The sequence below is a fragment of the Callithrix jacchus genome, chromosome 7 (genome assembly GCF_049354715.1).
Source record: "Callithrix jacchus isolate 240 chromosome 7, calJac240_pri, whole genome shotgun sequence".
Lineage (NCBI taxonomy): Eukaryota > Metazoa > Chordata > Mammalia > Primates > Cebidae > Callithrix > Callithrix jacchus.
The window spans coordinates 57,781,623-57,805,864 of NC_133508.1; the positions used below are offsets into that span (position 1 = coordinate 57,781,623).

The window sequence follows — 24,242 nt, forward strand, 5'->3', positions numbered from 1 at the left end:
AAAGGTACTAAGTGTAGGGAAAAGAGAACTACATGTTGAACAAAGTATATCTATTCATGGAGTTGTAGAACTAAGTTAATATCCAAGGACTGAGACTTTAGGGCTCATGTTGCAAAGACATGAACTACTGTTAAAAACCATGGGGAGATCTATCCCACATAAAGAGATAAGGAGGAACTATGTAAGGGACTTGCTAGGAAACTCAACTAACAGGTGTCTGGGCTCATTCTTCATCATAAAATTTAGGACAGAATTTGACAAGCATTAGTATTTTCCAAGGAATGCCAAAGAGTTTACTGTGGAGAGTAACAAGAAAGTAGGAATGGTATGGCAGAAACATACCTTTTAGGCAGCTTTGTTGGAATAGTTTACAAACAAGGTGGAGAAAAACCTTTATTTATACCTAAGGATCACTGAGACTCAAGCCTCTGAAACTGAAGCCAAGAGTCCTTGCTTTAAGGATCACTCTGCTGGTTTTGGTGGATGACAAAAGAACCAGGAATGTGTAAGGAGTCCTGTTTCCATGTTTCCAGAACACATTTCTGTAGAAGCTAAATTATAAGGATACACAGTAGTAGAGTGATTGGGCCTATGGGACGCTCAAACCACCAGTGATCTACTTTTGGCCCCAGCAACTAAATCTTCCAGAGATATTTCAAATATGTCTTAGAATATGTAAGTTGAGCAAAGGTAAGAATATATTTCATTATTTAAAAAATTAGTGATTTTTAGTTTAACCCAGCAAAACGAATACACTTTTGTATCTCTGGTTTTATGTTTGCTATGTTATATTTCTTCAAAAGTACTCTGAATACTCTCACAGTTGAGAATAAAATGTTGTTATTAAAATATTTTTCTTGCACTAAAGTAAGCTCCCTTTACGCTTCAATAAGTCTAAACTAAAAGAGAAAGCAGCAACTTGATTGGCTACACAGATCGGTATTTTGTTAACATTACCAAAACATACAGTCGTATCTCCAGTTGAGAAATGAACTTCCCATCTTGTATCCTATAGAATCTGGAAACCCTCCTACTTCCTTAGCTGTGCTTATGAGAATATAAGGTAAACTACTGGAAGTCACTTAAACATGGTCAGTGGCTGATGCCATCCTTACATTCCTCGGGGTGTAGGAGGGTGTGCCAGTCTCTATAAGCAAGAAATTTACATTTTTAACACCCATAATAAAAGAGAGATCTTGGATCCCTTTAAAGTGGGAACTTGGAATTGAGATGTTCACATAAAGCTCCAAGACTCCTAAATGGGTGGCATGCTCAGTGAAAAAATAGCTTAAAAAAGAGAGAGAGAGAGAGAGAGAGAGAGAGGGAATAAACCACTGAACCAACACAGTGATGATGAAAAAGGATGCTGTTTCAACTGGGTGAGAGGAGACTGCTGTTACCCTGAAAATTAGTATCCACGCCACAGGGTATGGCTGTCCTCAGACTTTGAGATACAATTGTAGCTTTACAACTTTATCCAGCAGATAAAGTAAATACAAATCTGCTTTAGGAGAACTTGCCATCAATCTACACCCAGGAAAATTTATCTGGATAAGTTCATAAAATAAACTTACAAAATACACATGCAAAACTGTACTATGAGCAAGAGCCCACAAAATAAATAGAAAAATTAGAAACCTCCCTGCCTAAAAAATTTTAAATAATGGTTTTACATCTGATATAGATAATAAAGAATAATAAAATAAAAAACAAGTTACGATTCTTTTAAAGAGTGGGAAAGTTAGTGTTACATAGTATACATCATATACATTCCTAAAATTGTAGAAAATGAACTCTTGGATGATGATTGGGGAATGCTTTTCCACAAGTTCAAAACACTCTTTTCCCTCCCACCAGATATACAGAATAAAAAATAAAAATTCCCAAGACTTCAATAAATCATCCAAATAATACCTAGTTTTATGCATTTAATTACTGAAGGGATGGAGAAATTAAAAGTGTGGCCAATAACTTAAGCTTTTCAGAGTAAACTGAAGATATATACAAACCAACTTCTTATTTTACAGAGCTTGTTCTTTAATCCGAAAGCAACTGATGCTTTTTTTTCTTTTTTTGAGACAGGGTCTCGCTCTGTTGCCTAGACTGGAGTTCAGTGGCATGATCTCAGCGCACTGCAGCCTCCATCTCCCAGGTTCAAGCAATTCTCCCACCTCAGCCTCCCAATTAGCTGGGATTACAGGCACACCACCATGCCCAGCTAATTTTTGTATATTTAGTAGAGACAGGGTTTCACCATGTTGGCCAGGGTGGTCCCAAACTCCTAATCTCAGATGATCCACCCTCCTTGGCCTCCCAAAGTGCTGGGATTACAGGCATGAACCACAGGCCCAGCCTCAACTCATGCATTTTTATCCACTCAGGAAAAATGACCTAGAATAATTAGAAGAAAATGTTTTGCAGCAGATCTAAAAGAAGATACCATATCCCTTATGACTTTACTGCTTTAACCAACTATCTCTATGCCAACCAAGTATAAATGTTATTTATGTATTAGGTTTCTGAAGCTAGCTTTGAGGTGTTTCATCCTCAAGCACAGACAAGTAAAAACTATTCTCAAAAGTCACCAAGAAAAGACTCATATGCAAAACAAATAGCTGTTATGATTTATTAACTTCTATAAATAAACAAGGTAAAATAAGTGAATATTAAATAAGTACAAATAAATTGTAGTCATTAAACATATGACCACATCAGGTGAATATACTTGAAGACTGGGGGTAATTTTAATTTTCACTGTTAACTTTTGTGACAAAACCATTAAAAAAATACTGGGACAGAAATGAATGGGTCAAAAATGCTTCTCAGGCTTTATAATTTTAAAAATGCTAGAGTTAAAGGGGTTGTTGAAGTTCATTTATCGTTGAATTTTGAAGACTGTAATACGTAAAAGGAAATTATAAAACTTCTAGTTCCCTTAAACACATAGGTTAAAAAATCACGAGACTAGAAAAATGCCAAGAAACTTTACCTCCCAACATCACAAACTTCTACGTCATTCCAAGTCGTGATACAGTTCTTTTCTAGGTGGTCTCTGGATTACCACTGAAGTATCTATACTCTTTGATTAAGATGCTGGTGTTCACAATACTAATATTGAGAGTATGTGCATTGCAAACAAATGTACCATGGTATGAACACTATTTAAAACAAAATTCTGTTTGCCCATCTATCCCTGGGCATTGTCTTGCAATATCAGGCCATCTAAGTGGCAAACTGCTTTAAAAAAAAAAAGAATAAATGTCAGAAATTAATGAAATATGATTTTGATGCATAGTCTTTTCACTTTACACTTACTTCAATTCTGAGGTATGGTTTGTATCTTCAACTTATATTTCCTATGATTGTTTTGTTTTTCTTTATTTGTTTTTACATTTTAAAAACATTTCTGTTCATTAGTTTCTCTCCGTTTTCTAACTATCATATCACTAGAAATGAAAATGAACAACCAAGTATCAAACAAATTACTGTTCTCCAACAAACAGGTGTTCTTTGGAGGGCATTTACCTGTAGTCATACCAAAACCAAGATTTGTTTTTCTAAAGGGCAACTGACAAAAAAAGGTCTAAGGTTACCTCTCCACCAAGGAAGAAGGTTCCTAAAACAGTGATGGCACTATGAATATTTATGTCAATGGAGGCCAGATAGTTGAGGAAATAGGTAATTTACAAAGATTTATGACAAATTTCTCACTGCTCCAATTTCCTTGCATTGTTTCCTTTTCTGCTCTGGCTCATGGTGTTGAACAAGATGTTCTACAGTTCCAAGGGGCCAGACACCTCTTACAGATACTAATGAGGAAACTGTCCAAGAACTGAGCGGGGTAGAAAAGCCGCAACTCAAAAGTGGGGATCAGGTTTTGGGTTTGTCAAGTTTCCCTATTACGCAGCTCAAAATACACAAAAATACTGAGGATGTTGGTGACCAAAACCTATTCACTGCATGTCAAGGATCAACTGCTGGAGGAGTACTCATTTATCAAAGAGCCCAATTTACATAAGCATTACTTAATGCCTGCATAAAGAAAAAAAATTATATAGTAGAGGGCAATGTTGCAGAAGATAGGCTGTGCTGACTTGTTCAAAGCCAAAACTTCAATATTCCTATGGGCTAACTGATCCTAGAAGAGTTGAGAAGCTTCAGATAACTTTTGATTAAACTTACAATAACCCAATGATTAATTCCTAAGGTCCCAGGTGATGCTACATTAAAAAGAAATAATTTAAACTGGGAAGAATATAATACTCCAAGAATATTAATGATCATGTAAAAAAGTATACAAAAATAAAACTGTTTCAAAAGGCACAGGGAGAGAATATTAAGCTTACCTGCAAATGAATCAACAAGAGCATTATATTTTCAAAAATAGTTATAAACCTTTGTTCTGATTGCTATCTTCCTACATCCAAGATTTAGAAAGAGGACATGTATACAGGAGTTGTTTTAAGTTTAGGATTGACTGGGTTTTAAAACTCTACGAAAACAGAATTAGGGACTATAGACTGTCCTGGTTTTGATTGTTTTCTAGCCCCAAAGCAGCAAAATTAAGCATTGAGAAACTGATTCACAAAAATGAGGCTATAGCAACAACAACAACAATAAAACCCAACATGTTTCATGACATATACCTTGGAGGCATTTTGTATATTTGGAAATTCTCATTTGCATTTTTAGACAATGGAGTAACTCTTTTGCAGGTTGTACTAAAACACAAACACACCACTGAAGAAACCAGACTAGGGATTTCAGCATTCATTCGAAGTTTCTGGAAGTCAAGGAAAGTAGCCAATTAAAAAATAACTCAAACACCGCCTCTCCACGTTTAGCAAGCATGAGATTAATGGCAGAATGGCTTACCTGGGACAGGGCTCTTTCTTGAATTTAAGTTCTGAGAATCCAAAATATCTTCTGTTTGCCCATCTGCTTCTACCTCTGTTTTGTTTTGAATCTCTTTTGCATCTTCACTAAGGCAAGTTCTTATGCTCTCATCCTCCTCTAGGTCTCTGTGGACTGTGATGGCAGCACTCGGAGAACTAACAGTAGTGGCGGCAGCAGGAACAATGACTGGAGTGGGAGGAGGAGAAGCTGGAGGAGTTGGAGGAGTCGGAGGAAAGGAATGAACTGTGGAAGGGATGATGGGAGCTGGGATACACTCCAGTTTCATTTCTTCTGGGGGATTTTCGAGAATCTCAAATTCAAGAGTCAATGGCAATACTTCCTGCTTTGCTATTTCCACAATGCTCTCCGTGGCTGGTAATTTTTCATTAACTCCATTTATTTCATTAATTAGGTTAGTACTAGAAATCAGTGGAATATCATTAGGTGCTACACTACAGGGTTTCTTGCATATATCATCATCATTTTCGCCTGTTGGTAAAGGGTCTGATGTTTCTGTGCAAGATGTGAGGCTGGGTATAGGAACTTTGTCTTCTCTTGAGGATGAGAGTTCACATCTGTCATCTACAGCAGTGGTGAATATTGGCTGGCTACTAAGAGCAGAAGAGGCGGAGGAAGCAATTGTACTTCGAGCAATAGAAGAAACAGTGGTAGGTAATGGAGGCAGAGGAAGCTCTGGTATGGATACTATTGCAGTAGCTTCAGATGTCTGGCCTTCTTGTTCTTTCTTCTCTCCACTGAGGACTAGCCTAAGGACTGGGGAAGGAGACTTTAACACTGGATCTGGTTTTGGCTTCTCCTCTGGGGAAGAAAAAAATAAGTTTTAAGAATAATTCTTGGATCAGAGAGTATACATTGCTTAAGCCAATTCTTTCAATCTCTTACCTTAAATTACAGGCAGCAGAATACAGACCAATATATTAGACTCATTCTGGTGTGCCAAAAACATTGTCTTTTTTTATAATTATTATTATTTACTTAAACCTACTATTTACTTGGTATCCAATATATAAAGTCTGTTTTGGAGTAAGAGAAGGAATCTAGTCACCAAACAATTATATCAAGAACACAACTGAAAAGCTCATCAAAACTGAGGCTAAACCATTCTTGATTTGGCAGTGAGGCTTTTCTTTAAAGTAGGAAGACCTTCATTTCTACCATCTCTTGTTCCCTAAAAAAACTTTTTTCCAAAGATATAGTATATATACTAACAGAACAGTAAAAGGGCAAACAATTAAAAATTAAATTATTATAAAGAGACTGATGTTATTTTTTATTCTATATATTTTTGTATTTGAAGAGACCATTTTTCTTTTTTGTTTTGAGACAGGGTCTCGCTCTGCTCCCCACACTGGAGTGCAGTGGCACCAACTTGGCTCACTGCAACCTCTGCCTCCTGGTTCAAGCAATTCTCCAGCTTCAGTCTCCCGAGCAGCTGGGAATACAGGCTCACACCACCATTCCCAGCTGTTAGCCAGGATGATCTCAATCTCCTGACTTCATGATTGCCAGCCTCAGCCCCTCAAAGTGCTGGAATTACAGGTGTGAGCCACTACGCCTGGCCGATAATTTTTACTTTAAAAATTACTTGTGTAAAAACTTTTAGATAAAGCATCGTATTTTACTTAATAAAATTTATTATCAGTGAAATCAAAGTTTTCTCAGTAACTGATAAAAATCAGCTTATAAATTAATTTAGCCTTCATTTCTCAATAGAAGTATATAACCAGAAATAATGTAAGGTATGAAAATGGAAATGGGTAGGCTTGGTGGCACATGCCTATAATCCCAACTACTCAAAAGGCTAAGGTGGGAGGATCACTTGAGCCCAAAAGTTTGAGGTTGCGGTGAGCTATAACTACATCACTGCATTCTAGCCTGGGTGACAGAATGAGACCCTGTTTCTAAACAAAATAAAAATAAGAAAATTTATCTTGTGTCTTTATATATAAAACAATTCATTAAGAAGAAAACAAAGTTAATATACAAATAAATCCAATGAAAAAGAGCACAACATACATAATTTATAGTATGAAAATGCTGGTATTTCATAGTATGAAATAGTTTGACATACAAAAATGCATCTGTGTATATATAGAGAGAATGAAACCAAAAGAGAAGTTGGCCATAATAATGAGGGTACTTAACAATAATTTCCATGTTTTTATTAATAAATTCCACGTAAAATGATACGTGATTCATCCCTGAATGGAGGAAACAAAAGGAGGTTTAGACTGGCTTCCAGCCTGTGCTTCCTTAGCACAATAAAAGGGCTCTACAGAAAAACATATATTCAGGAGTATGGTTATCAAATGACAACAAAAGGTTCAAGCACTACTAAAAGACAACCTAAACTGAGTCTTTACTTCCTCTGTCAGAATTTTTTATGCATCAATGAAAGTGAGTCTTTACAATAAACTGTAATTAATTATGTGAAAGCAAATATGCAGTTTATCAGATAAATAGGTAGTAAATACTACCATTAAGATATTATTAATTCATTCACTATAACAACACTTATTAGCCTTAAAATATAGTTTTATTTAATAGGTACAGAAGCTGGTGCTTCTAAAATTGGAATTTTCTTAGTTATAATAGGATGAAATAGGATCAATAGGCTCTCACTGCCAAATCCCTCAGACTAAGTTGATAGGGCAACAGATAAAAATATGTCTTTATTTTGTGTGTGTGTGTGTGTGTGTGTGTGTGTGTGTGTGTGTGTGTGTTCTACATGGAACACACCATATATAACAAATAGGTATTTATCAAATATCTTTGATTAAAATAATTTCCAGCTCACTGGAGTAACTGCTAAATAAGTCACCCAAAATTACATAATGCCACTGTGAAAACTTATCAGAATAACACCCTTTATGACCACAGATTAAAACCTAGATGTAGTAAATTTAAAAATAGGGCAGGGTGCGGTGGCTCGCGTCTGTAATCCTAGCACTTTAGGAGGCTGAGATGGGAGGATCTCTTGAGCTTATGAATTTGCGATAAGCCTTGGCAACATAGTGAGACCTTGTGTCTATAAAAAATAAAAAAAATTAGCCAGGCAAAGTGGCGCAGACCTGTAGACCCAGCTACTTGGGAGGCCAAGATAGAAGGATCGTTTGAGCCTAGGAGGTTAGGGCTGCAGCAAGCTGTAATCATGTCACTGCACTCCAACCTGGGCAACAGAGCGAGATGCTATCTCAAAATGAAAAAGGGAAAGGAAAAGAGGGGAGAAGGAAGGGGAGAGAGGGAAGAGGGGAAAAGGAAGGGGGGAGGAGAGACGGGGAGAAAGGGAGACGGAGAGAGGGGGAGAGAGGGGGAGAGGGAGAGAAGGGAAAAGGGACAGAGGGGAAGAGAGAAATTCTCACATTAAAGATGGAGAGGAGAGAGAGGGAGCGAGAGAAATTCTCACATTAAATATCAAATAAGAGTATGTCAATTCAATTATTAATGTTGAGAAACAATTTCTGATAGTAAAAAAAAAATCAAACAAAGTAGACCTATGACTAATAAACTTCTATATACTCTTCAGAAAAATCTAGTATTGAAAAACTTAGGCCAAGTACAGTGAGCTCATGCCTGTAAATCCCAGCAATTTTGGAGGCCAGGGTGGGAGGATCACTTGAGCCCAGGAGTTTGAGACAAACCTAGGCAATGTAGTAAGACCTCATTTCTACAAGCTGGGTGTGGTGGTGTGCATTCATGGTCCCAGCTACTCAGGAGGCTGAGGTGAGAGGACCATCTGAGCCTGGGAGGTTGAGGCTGCAGTGAGCTGTAATTGCACCACTGTACTTCAGCCTGGGTGACAGAGAGTAGAGTGAGACTCTACTCTTTGAGATAGTCAAACAAAACAAAACAATTATGAGTTCCTCATTTTTAAAAAAAGTCCTTTAACTCACTTATTAAACTGAAAGCTGAAAACACAGTAGATTTAAATTTTAAAAAACACTTATTTTATCCCTCTAAAGACTTCTACTATAAAGAGTTTGGCCATCTTTAGGAATTTATAAGAATTCTAGCTTTAAGACTTTTTCCTAATAATCATGAAAGAGCAAAAATAGATGTCTAGAATATTTAAGGCAACACTATTTATAAGAAAAAAAGGGGAAAAATAGGAAATCAACTAAATGTTCAACAATAAAGAATGTTTAAAGAAATGATGGCCTGAGCATATAATGGTATACTGTAAGTATTTAAAATAGGTTTTAAAAAGAATATTTAATGATATGGAAAGTTGTTTCTACTAAAAGATATGTTTTGTTCTGTTTCTGAGACAGTCTTGCTCTGTTTCCTAGGCTGGAGTACAGTGGTGTGATCTCAGCTCACTGCAAGCTCCATCACCCAGGCTCAAGCAATCCTCTTACCTCAGCCTCCTGAGTATCTGAGACCACAGGTACGAGCCACCATACCTGGTTAATTTTTTTTATTTTTTGTAGAGATGGGGTCTCGCTATGTTACTCAGTCTGGTCTTGAACTCTTGAGCTCAAGCAATCCTCCTGCCTTGTCCTCCCAAAGTGCTTAGATTACAGGCATGAGCCACTGCACCTGGCAAGAAATTTTTTTTCAAGTGGGGCACAAAAACTGTATGTAGAACCCAATTTGGTAACCTAAAAAATACTTAGTCCTAGCATATGTGCACAGGGGAAAGTCAGTTTATTAATAATAGCTCTGAGTAATCAGACATATATATTTCCACGTTGCTTATCTGTAGTTTCCATAATGAGTATCATATTTACAAGAAGAAAAAAATTGCTCCCTTTTATTCTCATATGGTGGTGGAATCAATGACCAAGACGGGGTATCTTTTGGTTGTCATAGTTTTTCAATGACTGAGAAGATGTTATTGCCATTTAATAGGCAGAGGGAGGAATGCTGAGCATTCTGCAATTTGAGGTACAGTCTCCCTTGACAAAGAATAGGCCTAAATGCCAAGAGTCCCAAATGCACAACACTTCTATGAATGGTTGAATTACAACAGAATACCATTCACTGAACACACTAGGTGCTTTCAACAGTCACTGAGATTAAGACTAAGGCACCAACTAACTCTTGTTTAATTATCCACACCATATCCTCAATACAATGGATTCAATGTTCTTTCTCACTTAGGAAACAGCAATCCTTTCAGCTGTGTACCATCAATGCCAAGCAAAAATTTGAATTCATTCAACAGTTGCTCTCTCTACAAACCAATGCGAAGTATTCCCTATGTCTTCATAAAGTACTGAACAAATGCAAAAATGGTACATTCGTCTGGAACCTTGGCCTTCATGAAAATATTCCAGCTATTCATGTTAAAAACTCTGAGAAACCATAAGCTTAATAATGGCAGCTAACATTTGTTAAATACTTATTATGTGTCAGGAACTGGGTCAAATACCATACATACATTGTCCCTTTAATTCTTACAACCACCATTGTGGTAGATACTATTATTTCCCTATTTTACAAATGAGGAAACTGAGGGTTTTAGAGATCAATCAATAGGCCCAAGCTCATATAAATAGCAAGTGCTCAAGTCTGAGATTGCTTTCAAAGCTCACATTCTTCCAACTTTGTGCTGGAAAGGGGAGGTTTATGAAAACAGAAGCACTTAAGTCAATCAAGCAGGAGGAAGACTCTAGAGTTAACAGGAGATTCTTTAACTGAGTACAACTCTCAGTAATGACATTTCCATTGAGAAAGAAAAAAAAAACAATTTGCAAAAGGTAGAGACTATTGTTTCTGGGAGTAATAGTGCAATCTTTGGAAAAAGTCAATTTTATATACTAATTTCAGAAGGAAGCTACAGTTAAGACGGAAATTTTTAAAAACTCATTGGCTGGCCAAGGTGGCTCCCATTTATAATCCCAGCACCTTGGGAGGCCGTAGCAGGCAGGTCACTTGAGCTCAGGAGTTTGAGACTAGCCTGCACATGTCAAAACCTCACCTCTACAAAAAAACACAAAAATTAGCTGGGCATGGGGGTTCATGCCTATAGTTCCAGCTACTCAGGAGGCTGAAGTGAGAGGACTGCTGAAGCCTAGGAGGTGGAGGCTGCAGTGAACCATGATTGTGTCACTACGCTCCATCCTAGGTGACAGAATGAGATCCTGTCTCAGAATAGAAGAAAAAAGAAAAAAAAATCCTCAGTGTAAAGCAAAAACATTTTCTCTAAAAAGTAGTGCACCCTTTCTAATGTTACATAGATTTAGTTTTAAAAAAAAAAACAAGTCTGAAAACAATAATATTTTAGATATTGGCAGGCTATGGATAAAATCAGAAAAGTTACTATTTGACTAGCCAAGAAAGAAAAAAAGAGAGAGCAATGAAAGAGAGAGAGGAAGGAAGGAAGGGAGGGAAGGAGGGAGGGAGGGAATTCATTTTCTGGTAAATAGTTGGTACTAAAAGGAATGATAATCCCAGAGAGTTACTTATAACCTCTTAAATGTACTTAAAATACTACAAGGTTTTCTTTTCATCAAGGTAACCTAAACACTTTCCAATTCAGCCTATATTATATACAGTTTGATATGTTGATGTTGTTATTCAGATTTCCACTAAGCAAAACAAAAACAAAAACCTAAGAGATAATCAAGTCTGCATTCCTTGTCTGGAAATCTGGGCCTAAATATGACAAAATGCAGGGATCTCATAATCTAAAAATTTTAGCCTTCTTTTTCGCAAAATAATGGCAAACACAATAATACCGTCTTCCAGAAGGACAGAACTATCATCATCAAAGTATGTAATACTTTTTAAAAATCCTGGCACAGCTACAGAAAAAGTCTGCACAGAGGATATATTTTAAGGCCTCTCTGCATGGGAAGTATTTGATATGCTTAGCATAATTCTAATTACACATTTGCAAAAGTGTAATGAAGTTAAGTTTTGAAGGGAAGTACTCTGAGAATTACTCTCCACTAAGATTTAAAACATTCTGAATTTTGACTCAAAACTACTTTATCATTGAGGGTAGAGAGTGCTCTTCCCTATTTGGTCTATGAACTGCAATTCTGCAAGGTAAATGACTTTACTATTTAAAAAATTTGCTTGAATTTTGTATGAGTTCTCCTTTAACTCTGAATGTTGCTGAAAGTTTTTGACAGTGCAATTTTTTGAAGCATGCCAGATACAGATCAGTATCTTTTGGATTAAAACTATCTTATATAACAAATACAATACAGGACATATCTCTGTTCAAGAGTATCAGGCTTCTCAATACTCAGGGGGAAAATGAAATTTCTGTGTATAAAACACCATATTATTATAATCTTTGTTTGATGTAAAAAAATCACTGAAAACATACATTAGAAATACATCTTCCAGAAAGTTTATATTGGGATTAACTAACTTGCAGTCTACCCAAAAACCTTTAATATTAAATATGTCCACTTTATGAGCCATTCCTAAATATTTTTTAAAGAATAATTTTTAGTCTGGGTATGGTATCTCAGACCTATAATCCCAGCACTTTGGGAGGCTAAGGCAGGTGAATCACTTGAGGTCAATAATTGAAGACCAGCCAGGCCAACATGGTATAACCCCATCTCTACTAAAAATATAAAAATTAGCCAGGCAGAGTGGCACACACCTGTAATTCCAGCTACTTGGGAGGCTGAGGCAGGAGAATAGCTTAAGCCCAGGAGGAGGAGGAGGTTGCAGTGAGCCAAGACTGCACCACTGCACTCCAGCCTGGGTGACAGAGCAAGACTCTGTCTCACACACACACACAAAAAAGAATTTTTAGAAAACCTATAAACTAACAATAGAGCTACAGAATTATAAAGGGTTTGGAAGAATGAATAATTCAAGAAAGTAAGAAGATAATGGCTTCCATATTATGATATCCAATCATTTTTAGAAATCTAAAACATAAACCAGGGTCAAAGTTACTTGGTTCCCTGAACTATGTTTAGAATTGTCTTTCAATTTTAGCTAAGGTCACGTTAAAATCCAACTAGGCAGGAAAGAATACAATATCCCAGCTTCCGGTATGAGATTTCCCTTAAGTTTTCTATTATACTCCAAAAGGCAAAGTATTTACTTTAACAAACATTTGGCACCTTCATGTTCAAGTTCAACAGGAGCAGAAACCTTAGTATACTATTCCTTAGTATAGTATTAATGGTTATAATTTTCTAAGCACTTTCCATGTGCTAGGCATATTCCCACAATAACCCTGTCAGGTACATAGGTCTTTATTCCATTCTGTAAGTCAAGAAACTGAGATACACAAGGTCAGTGGCTCAATCAAGACCAAACAACTGGCATTTGAACTCGGCTCCATCTCCAACTGTGGCTACAGAAGCCCAATCCTTTAAAAAGAAATATTTTATCTTTTTAAAAAATAGCAAGGTACCTTAGAACATGCTGAATATATAAACTAAAGTGTATTGTTCTTGTAAAGAAATATATGCTATGATTTCTCCTTCCACCTTGTTTTAAAAGGCAGTTTAATAAGGCAGCTAACCTTTTGTGTACATACAAATACTAACAGTGAGAGACAAATGTATGAAAAAATTTTACCAATCATCCCTACTTTAGTTTATTAGAGGTAGAACGCTTTAATTTTCCACCTCAAAGCTGTGTTTAAAGGTGGGTGTCAAATTAATACTTGGATGCTGTACTCTTAACTCTTGAATGTTGAGGGCAATGTAATTAATAGAAAAGAGACTAAAGATAAGAGGGAGGAAAACAGTCATACACAAACCTTGCTTCTGGTCGCTAGCTGCTGTGACAGGGGTGCTGGCAGCAAGATGAGCGCTCTCCACAGTCCCATAAACCACAGGGCTGTGCTCGGGGACCTGGCTGGGCAGCTGCTGAGATTTGAAGTACAAAAAAGGGTGATAATGAGCGTGCGAACATAAAAACTAGCAACACGGAACCCAAGCAAGTGGGGAAGACAGTAGAGCACTGGAGATCACAAAATTTAAAAAGAGAAGCAAGGAAACAATATATAGTCCAATTTAATAAATTGAAAAGTACATGGGAAGACAGGGAAGATAAAGAAAGAGGCAGCAGAAAAGGGGGAAGGAAAAGAAATGATTACCATTAACCACAGCAAGAGAAGACAGCACAACAATCATTAGTACAATTTATTCCCCATTGTTCCTTCTAAGGACAAGCCAACTTGTCAACTTAATAACAATAAATGTCACACGTGAGAGGGAATTTAACACCCTCCCAAAGACCAAAAGGATTTGGTCAACTTTGTGTATAAATTACCTAGCAAAGCAGGACAAACAGAAAATGTAATGAGATTGAAAACCAGTTATAGATTCAAGAAAACAATATTGAAAAATGATTCCTGCTACTTATCCATGTAATCATACAAGTGAAATGCAACTCTGAAAGTATATAAAGCACTTTCACCATAAAATATCTATAGGTTCTAGGTTATGTATGGTATTTTCAGAATCAGAAATCTTGAGTAAAATACCAGGTTTTTCAGAGATAAGGAAACTCATTTTCACTCAGGCACTGTATTAGAATGAAAAATGCCCATCAAAATCCCAGCAGGGTAGGTTGAAAAAAATCACAGCTATTGCTCAACTTAGAGGGAACAGAATTACACAGAGTGGACAAGAACACTCATTCTACATCACATTCCAGGCAGGTATTCGTTCTGGATTTGAGCATTACACAAAAGCCACAAAACAAAGCAGTGTCTCTCCTCGGAGATCTAAGGGCACATTTTTGTTTATCTATAATATCCTAAAACAAATTATATCAGTGCTATCAAAGTAGAGCTCCCTGTACAATTCTATTTTTCTTTTTACTTTTTTTTCCCCTTGGGGAGTAGGGATGGGGAGATTAAGATGTGGGTGGGTATGGGCAGACAGGGACGCTTAAAAGTGAGAGCTGATAAAAAATATGTTCAAGTCAGTAAGTCTCACTTAAAGTGAGAATATAAAATGAAATGGACACATACAATTCAGGATAATAGGTATCATTTAAGTAACAATGCTTTTGAGAATGTACAACATGAAATTTGTATTTGACTACATAAGGAGAGTAATAGACAGAAATAAAAGAAAATGCTATCATTACATCTATTAATTGGACAATCAAACTGTTCATATCCATAATTACTTCTAAATGAAGACTACGAATATCATAATTCTATATATAAAAAAATGGAGAGTTACTGTTTTCACTTTGAATCAGGAATGAATAAAGAAAATAGCACTGCCGTAAATACTCTGAATCCTTAGTTTCACTGGGGAAAATGCACTGCTGAAATTCAATAGAAAGGTTCATAGCTACAAATAAAAATATCGCTTTTTCAATTCTACAGGCTGAAAACAGATCTAGAACAAACACTCTGTGATATTTAGCATTCATTAAGCAGTTGTCCACATTTCCCAGAAAGGTCTGTAAATTGTATCATTTACCTGAGAGGAAAAAAAATATTAACTACTCCAATTGCCTCGGAAATTAATAACCAAATAAGAAGGGTGGGGGGTAATGTAACTGATAAAAGTAGGTCACCAAAATGACATCCATAGAAAAAGTAAGATGTTTAAAACAGTAAAAGGCTACTAGAGTCGATAATTTTTCCATCTAAAATATCTTCATTCATAAAAAAGATGGACATTTAAAAATTAACAAAGCCCTAGAAAGAATCTATGTAAAAGAGTCATAAGAAAGAAATGAGATAACAAGGTTCTGACTGGTAGAAGGAATGAGATAACATGTTAAGTCACAATTCGAAATCCAAGTATCCAGTAAATAGGTATATATCCACAAAAATGCAGAAGTAAAGATCCTACAATCTCCTTCAACTTTAGCATTTATAAGACTCTAACGGTACTAATGAAATCATAACATATTAAGATAGAACTCAATACTTTTTTTTTTTTTTTGAGACATAGTCCTGTTCTGTCGCCAGCTGGATAGAGTGCAGTGGCACAACCTCAGCCCACTGCAACCTCTGCCTCCTGGGTTCCAGTGATTCCCCTGCTTCAGCCTCCTGAGTAGCTGAGACTACAGACACGCATCACCATGCCCGGGTAATTTTTTATATTTTAGTAGAGACGAGGTTTCACCATTTTGGCCAGAATGGCCTCCTGACCTCCTGATCTGCCTGCCTCAGCCTCCCAGTGTGCTGGGATTACCGGTGTGAGCCACTGCACCCAGCCAGAATTCAATACTTTAATCTTGTTCAGAATTAGTTTTAATTTAGGATAGTCTTCTCGAATTGTAGTTCAATCTTTAATTTCAGGTCTTCTCTCCTAAAAAAGTAACTCAACTAGGCCAGTCGCCGTGGCTCATGCCTGTAATCCCAGCACTCTGGGAGGCCAAAGCAGGTGGATCATCTGAGGTCAGAAGTTCAAGACCAGCCTGGCCAACATGGTAAAATCACAACTCTACTAAAAATACAAAAATTAGACGGGAGTGGTGGCAGGTGCTTGTAATCCCAGCTACTCAGGAGGCTGAGGCAGGAGAATTGCTTCAACCCAGGAGGCAGGGGTTACAGTGAGCTGAGATTCCACCATTGCACCCCCATCTGGGCAACGAGAGTGAGACTCCATCTCAAAAACAAACAAAAAAAGAGTAGCTGAACCATAAACAGTCTATTGAAAAGGAATTCCCAAGGCATAATCATGAACTATTTTACTAATCAGTAAGTCAGAAAAATCAGAAAACGTACCAAGTACTGTGACACAAAACACAACATCCAATGAATGCTTTATGCATTTTGATACATACAAAGAAATTAAGCTAGACAAGGTCAATTTAGCAACTCTTCCCACACTGTAGCAACAGTTCATAATTTATGTAAATGCTAAATTCCCCATCAAATTTTGCAAAAATCAAGGTTCTGACTGGTAGAAGGGAAAAAAAAAATCAAATGTTTCTCATTTACAAACTAGAGTGAAAAGAGTTTAAGGGAGGGCAAGGTATTACATTCCTGATAGTGTTTGAGAAAAACTCTTTATAAATTTTCCTTTACAATCTACTCAAAGATTTATATACTAAAGTACTGACCTCAAGGAATCATGGTAGGCTTGGGCCCACATACTAGAGGAATTTGTTTTTTTTTTTTGCTTTTTTTTTGTTTTTAAGATGGGGTTTCACCATGATGGCCAGGCTGGTCTCGAACTCCTGACCTCAGGTGATCCACCCACCTCGGCCTCCCAAAGTGCTAGGATTACAGGGGAATTTGTTTTTTAAAAACATAATGTTTACCTCTTAGGCAAACAGGCAACAGAATCTAAAACTATTCTTAAATGCTTCTTTGCATAATTTAAAATTCATATTTCTTTACACAGGCACATTGTTTTGCCCAGAAAGGGGGTCACCTTCTTTTGTCTTCTATTTTAATCACATACATGATAGGATACTTAAGTACAAAGGTGGTTATACACAAGGGTCAACAACTATGACCCTGGGGTAATATACCTGATTTTGTACTGCCCACAAGTTAAGTTTCTACAATTTCAAATGTTGGGGGGGAAAAAAAAATCAAGAGACAAAACAGCATTTCTTGACACATGAAAATTATGTCAAATTCAAATTTTGGTGCCCATAAATAACATATTATTGAAACAGACACAACCATCCATCTACATATTTTGTATAACTGCTTTTGAGCCACAATGGCAGAGTTGAAGAGTGTTAAAAGAGATAATATGGCTGCAAAGTCTAAAATATTTACTATCTGGCCCATTACAGAAAATATTCGCTGACCTCTATTATAATTCATTTAGAGAAAGCCAGAGACTTCAAATAGTTACATAAATATAAACCAAAAAGTTGATTTGCTGTCATAAGAGTCTCATTCAATGACTTTAAAATAATCCTTGTATAAATACCTCATGTATTTAACATATATAAAATGATAAACAAAAGCCTGTAATCCCAGCACTTTGGGAGGCTGAGGCAGGTGGATCACGAGGTCAAGAGATCAAGACCATCCTGGTCAACATGGTGAAACCCCGTCTCTACTAAAATTACAAAAAATTAGCTGGGCATGGTGGTGCGTGCCTGTAATCCCAGCTACTTAGGAGGCTGAGGCAGGAGAATTGCCTGAACCCAGGAGGCCGAGGTTGCGGTGAGCCATTGCACTCCAGCCTGGGTAACAAGAGCGACACTCCGTCTCAAAAAAAAAAAAAGATAAACAAGTATAGCCTCCATTGAGAAACACTATGAAGGTTAAGAAGCAAAACAATAATATACTTGATGCCAGGAAAAGTTACCAAAACATGCTTTTTTTGTAGGACTTTCTCCCAGTCTCTTATTAGAAAGGTGTGTGTCAATATGTGTGTTTTTCCTCCTGATGTTTACCTTGTACAAAACACTAAGAATCCACTGATGGCTAAGACAAAATTCCCGGCTTCATAGAGCTTTATTCTATCAAAGGAAACAAATGGTATAAGTCACAAAAGTAATCATTACTTACCATAGCTATAAATGCTTTACTGGGGAAGTAAGAGTACAAAGATGACCTATCATCTGGGGTTCTGACTTTATGATGTGTGTGAGGAAGACATTTTGAATAAGCAACATTTAGGTTGAGTTTTGAAAAATCAATGTGAATGTTGTCATGCAGAAGGAAGGGCAGGTAGACACATCTCATGCAGAGAAAACACATGTCCGAAGACTCTAAAATGAAGAGTATTCTGTGATCAACAACTTTATGTAAAAGGTAAGAGGGACACAGAAAGAACAGGGAAATCTGGTGTGAAATGAGGCAGTCAGGGGACAGGCAGACAGGGCCTTACAGGCCACACCAAGGGTTTTGGTCTTTATCCCCATAACAATAGGAAGCCAGGGCCAGGTTTTAAACAGCAGTATTATAAAATCAGATTTGTGTTTACTTTTTTTTTTTTTTAAGACAGGATCTCTCTGTCACGCTGGCCGGAGTACAGTGGTGTAATCACAGTTCACTGCAGCCTCCTTGACTTCCTAAGTTCAAGTGTTCCTCCCACCCCAGCTCCTAAGCAGCTAGGACCACAGGCGCATACCACCATGTCCAGCTATTTTTTTCCATTTTTTGTACAGATGGGGTCTCAGTATGTTGCCTGGGCTGGTCTTGAACTGGGCTCAAGTAATCCTCCCCACTTGGCCTCCTAAAGTGCTGAGACTACAGGCATGAGCCATTATACCTGGCTGATGACTATAAATACATGTTTTATAAATACATGACTACAAATACATGTTTTATAAATACATGACTACTGCATGGAGAATGAACTAGAGCGAGGAAATAACAGAAGGATACAGTTTTCAAAGTTACTTCGGTAGTCCAAGGGAAATAATTTTGGTGGTAATAATGGTGGGCAGTGACTGAACTTTACTTAAATGTAGGAGGTAAACTGACTGGGCTTAATGAGACATGGTAGAGAAGCGATCCATGAGGAGAGGGGGATAAAAAGAAAAACATTAGTTTCTGGATTTCTGAGACAGGGGCCAGTATGAGAGAGGGGAACCCTGGAGGAGACATAAGGTTTGGGAGTCATGAGCTCGGAAAGAAGAAAACCATGATCTCCAGTTTTGAGGTTTAAGTGCTTGTGAAATATCTGAGTACAGAGATCAAGTAAAAAACTGAGTATCTAACCTGAAGCTCTGAAGTGTTCTCATAATATGATATGCCATAATAAACACTTCCTTCAAGACAAAGGCAATAAAAAACAATAAATAACAACAGCAATAATATAATAGTAACAATAATTCCACTGAATTCAAACGCAGGAATCACAGGATTTAAGGACAACAATAGTCATCAACCACATAAATCAGTACTTTAATTCTTTCTATACTAGTAAGGTTTGACTGTATACTCACCCAAATCTCATCGTGTAGTTCCCATAATCCCTATACACACCTCAAAAATCCTACGGACATGAACTTTTGTATGTTTTTGTATGGACACTTAGTCAATAGTGAAGACACACTGGATAGTATTTTGTGGGGAAAGGGTGTGATATGATTTATGTTTTAAAAAGATCATTCACTTGGGCTGTGTATAAAAAAATCAACAGAGGAGAGGCAAGACAGAAGCAGAGAGATGAGTGAGAAAACTCCTGTTGTCTAGGGAAAGGAAAGCAAAGTGGCTTGGACTACAATAACAGTAGTGAAGGTGGTGGGAATGAGTCAACTAGGACTTGCTGATGTAATGACCGTGGAGAGTGAGATTAAGAGGATTTAAAGGTGACTCCTAGGCTTAGAACCTCAGCAACGGAGGTAGACTACAGTATAATTTACAGAAGAAGAACAAGGGAGCACATCAAACATCTGTTGAAATAGTTTATTTCATTCAATTTTTTGGAGACAGGGTCTCGCTCTGCCATTCAGGCTGGATTGCAGTGGCATGACCACAGCTCACTGCAGCCTCAAATTCCCAGGCTCAAGCAATCGTCCTGCCTCAGAGACACAGTCTCGATATGTTGCCAGGGCTAGTGTTGAACTCCTGGGCTCAAGCAATTCTCCCAGCTTGGCCTCCAAAATTACTGGGACTTTAGGCATGAGTCACCATGCCAGGCCCTGAAACAGTTTATAACGAAGGGGTCACAAACTCAAATCCCTTCAGAAACCTTGATGTGTAATGCAAAAGGGAGCAAATAATAAGAGAACAAGGTAACAAACTAGGGAGTATATGCTTGGGCTAACAGCATTCAGATTGATGAATTTTTTTATTCTTTAAGCATTGACCTGACAAGACAATATATACCTGCAATACAGACCATGCTTGACAGCAAGGAAAGGTTGCCAAGGTCAGAAATGAGGAGAGGAAACCCGGACACTCAAGAAAAAAAGCTTGAAGCCAGACTTAAGAAAATGATTTTTTTTTTTTGAGAAGGAGTCTCGCTCTGTCGCCCAGACTGGAATGCAATGGAGCAGTCTCAGCTCACTGCAACCTCCGCCTCCCAGGTTCAAGCAATTCTACTGCCTCAGCCTCCTGAGTAGCTGGGATTACAGGTGCCCACCACCACACTCGGATTATTTTTGTATATTTAATAGAGACTGGGTTTCACCATGTTGGCCATGTTGGCTGCTCTTTAACTCCTGACCTCGTGATCTGGCCGCCTCAGCCTCCCAAAGTGCTGGGATTACAGGCAGGAGCCACAACATCAGCCTAAGAAAATGATATTTAAAGTTCTTATGAGCAAGAATCCTCAAAAGTATGCAAATATATGGGAATTAAATGATGTTTCTAGATGATATCTGGGTTAATAATGAAATGAAGATGGAAATTAAAAAGTATCTGAATCAAGTGATAATAATGACACAAGTTATTAAAATATCTGGGATACAGCAAAAGAAGTGCTAAAAGCAAAGTTTATAGCACTAAATGCCTACATCAAAAATCTGAAAGAGAACAAATTGACAACCTAATGTCATACCTCGAGAAATTAGAAAAACAAACACAAACTAAAACCAAACCTAGAAGAAAAGAAATGACAGAAATTGGCTCATGCCTATAATCCCAGCATTTGGGGAGGCAGAGGAAGGTGAATCACTTTAGGTAAGGATTTGAGAGCAGCCTGGCCAACATGGTGAGATCCCATCTGTACTAAAAATTTAAAATTAGCCAGGTGTGGTGGCTTCACCTGTGTAATCCTAGCCACTCAGGAGACTGAGGCAGGATGCAGTGAGCCAAGATTGTGCTACTGCACTCCAGACTGGATGACAGGGGGAAGACTGTCTCAAAAAAAAAAAAAGAAAAGAAATAACAAAAATTACAGCAAAACTAAATGAAATTCAAACAAATAAACAAAAGAAGCAATACAAAAGATCAATAAAACAAAATGTTGGTTCTTTGAAAAAATAGACCATTCACTAGATTAACTAAAAAAAGAGAGAAGATCCAAATAAGCTCAATTAGAAATGAAACTGAAGACAATGGACACAAGAGAAATTAAAAAGATTACTCAAGATTACTATCAACAATTTTATGACTACAAACTATAAAACCTAGAGGAAATGGATAAATTTCTGGTAACATACCACCCTCTACATTAAATCAGGAGGAAAGAGAAACCCTGAACAGACCAATGACGAGTAGCAAGACTGAATCAGTAATTGCCAACACACAAAAAAAGCCCAGGACCAGATGGATGCATGACTAAATTCTACCAGACATTCAAAGATCCTACTGAAACTATTCCAAAAGACTGGGAAAGAAGGAATCCTCCCTAAATCATTCTATGAAGCCAGTATCACCCTGATACCTAATCCAGGAAATAATACACAAAAGAAAAGTACAGACCAATTTCTGTAATGAAGACAGATATAAAAATCGTCAACAAAATACTAACTAACCATATGCAACAACACATCAAAAAGATAATTCATCATGATCAAGTGGGTTTCATTTCAGGGATGCAGGGATGGTTCAACATATGTAAGTCAATAAATGTGATACACCACATAAATAGAATTATAAAGAAAACCCATATGACCATCTCAATAGATGCTGAAAAACATTCAACAAAATCCAACATCCCTTTATGATAAAATCCTCAACCAAGTAGGCATAAAAGGAACTTACCTAAAAATAGTAAAAGCCATATATGACAAACCAATAGCCAATATCGTACTTAATGGGAAAAAGTAGAAAACCTTATCTCTGACAACAGGAACAAAACAAGGAGGCCCACTCTCACCACCTCTATTCAACATAGTTCTGGAAGTCCTAGTCAGAGCAATTAGGCAAGAGAAAGAATAAAGGGCATCCAAATTGGAAAAGAGGAAGTCAAACTAGCGCTGTTTGCAGATGATATGACTGTATACCTAGAAAACCCTAAAGGCTTCTCAAAAAGACTCTTAGATTTGATAAACGAATTCAGTAAAGTCTTAGGGTTACAAAATCAATGTACACAAATCAGTAGCACCACTATACACCAACAATTACCAAGCTGAGAATTAAATCAAGAACTCAATGTATTTTACAACAACTGCAAAAATAAAATGAAATACCTAGGAATATGCTTAACCAAGGAGGTGAAAGATCTCTACAAGGAGAAATATAAAACACTGCTGAAAGAAATCAAGAGACGACACAAACAAATGGAAATGCATCACATAATCATGGACGGGAAAAATCAATGTTGTGAAAATGGCCACACTTCTCAAAGTAATCTACAGATTCAATGTAATTCTCATAAAAACACCAACATTTTTCATATAATCAGGAAAAACAATCCTAAAATTCATACAAAACAAAAAAAGGGCCCAAGTAGCCAAAGTAATCCTAGGCAATGATAAATAAATACAAAGTTCATATTTGGAAGGGGAAAAATAAGAAAGAAATCTGGGAGCATCACATTACTTAAAATTATAAAAGGCTATAGTTAACAAAACAGCATGGTACTGGTGTAAAAGTAGGCACATAAGCTAATGAAACAGAATAGAGAACTCAGAAATAAAGCCAAGAAAGTACAGCCAACTGATCTTCAACAAAGCAAACAAAAACATAAATTGGGGAATACACACCCTATTTAACAAATGGTGCAAGAAAAACTGGCAAATCTCATGTAAAAGAATAAAACTGGATCCCTATCTCTCACCTTATACAAAAATCAACTCAAGATAGATCAAAGACTTAAATATAAAGACCTGAAACTATAAAAATTCTAGAAGATAATATCGCAAAAACTCTTCTAGATATCAGCCTAGGCAAATAATTCATGACTAAGACCCCAAAGCAAACGCAACAAAAACAAATAAACAGAACCTAATTAAACGAAAACCTTCTGCACAGCAAAAGAAATAATAATCAGAGTAAAAAGATAACACACAGAGATGCAAACTATGCATCTGACGAAGGACTAGCATCCAGAATCTACAAGGAACTCAAACAAATCAGCAATAATAATAAAAATCCCATCAAAAAGTGGGCAAAGGACATGAGCAGACATTTCTCAAAAGAAGATATATAAATTGTCCTAGAAATAATATAAAAACATGCTTAACATCACTGATGATTAAGGAAATGCAAATTAAAACCACAAAGCAATACCATCTTACTGCTACAAGAATGGCCATTATTAAAAAGTCAAAAAACAATAAGTACTGGCATGCAGGTGGGGAAAAGATTATGCTTATATATTGCTGGTGGGAATGTAAAACTGGTGGAAATGCATATTCTTTATGGAAAACAGTACAGAGATTCCTTAAAGAGCTAAAAGTAGATCTACCATTTGATACAGCAATCCCACTACTGGCTACCTAAACAAAGGAAACGAAGTCATTATATGTACAATTCACAATTACAAAGATGCAGAACTAACCTAAGTGCATAATGAGTGGATAAAGAAAATGTGTTATAGATACACCATGGAATACTACTCAGTCATAATAAGGAATGAATGTCTTTTGTACCAACTTAGATGGAGCTGGAG

At 37.0% G+C, this 24,242-nt stretch overlaps 1 protein-coding gene across 50 annotated transcripts in view; it reads right to left on the reverse strand.

Moving 5' to 3' along the window:
• Nucleotides 1-24,242, reverse strand: part of EIF4G3 (eukaryotic translation initiation factor 4 gamma 3) — a 390,720-nt gene that overhangs the window by 131,685 nt on the left and 234,793 nt on the right. For 33 of the 50 annotated variants that reach the window (XM_078330661.1, XM_078330664.1, XM_078330652.1 and 30 more), the window contains 2 exons: nucleotides 13,604-13,712; nucleotides 4,876-5,715 (listed from right to left, as the gene is read on the reverse strand). In XM_078330661.1, the coding sequence (XP_078186787.1) occupies nucleotides 4,876-5,715; nucleotides 13,604-13,712 (949 nt within the window). The remainder of the gene's footprint in view (nucleotides 1-4,875; nucleotides 5,716-13,603; nucleotides 13,713-24,242) is intronic. The other 17 variants (XM_078330654.1, XM_078330667.1, XM_078330662.1 and 14 more) reach the window with 2 other exon arrangements.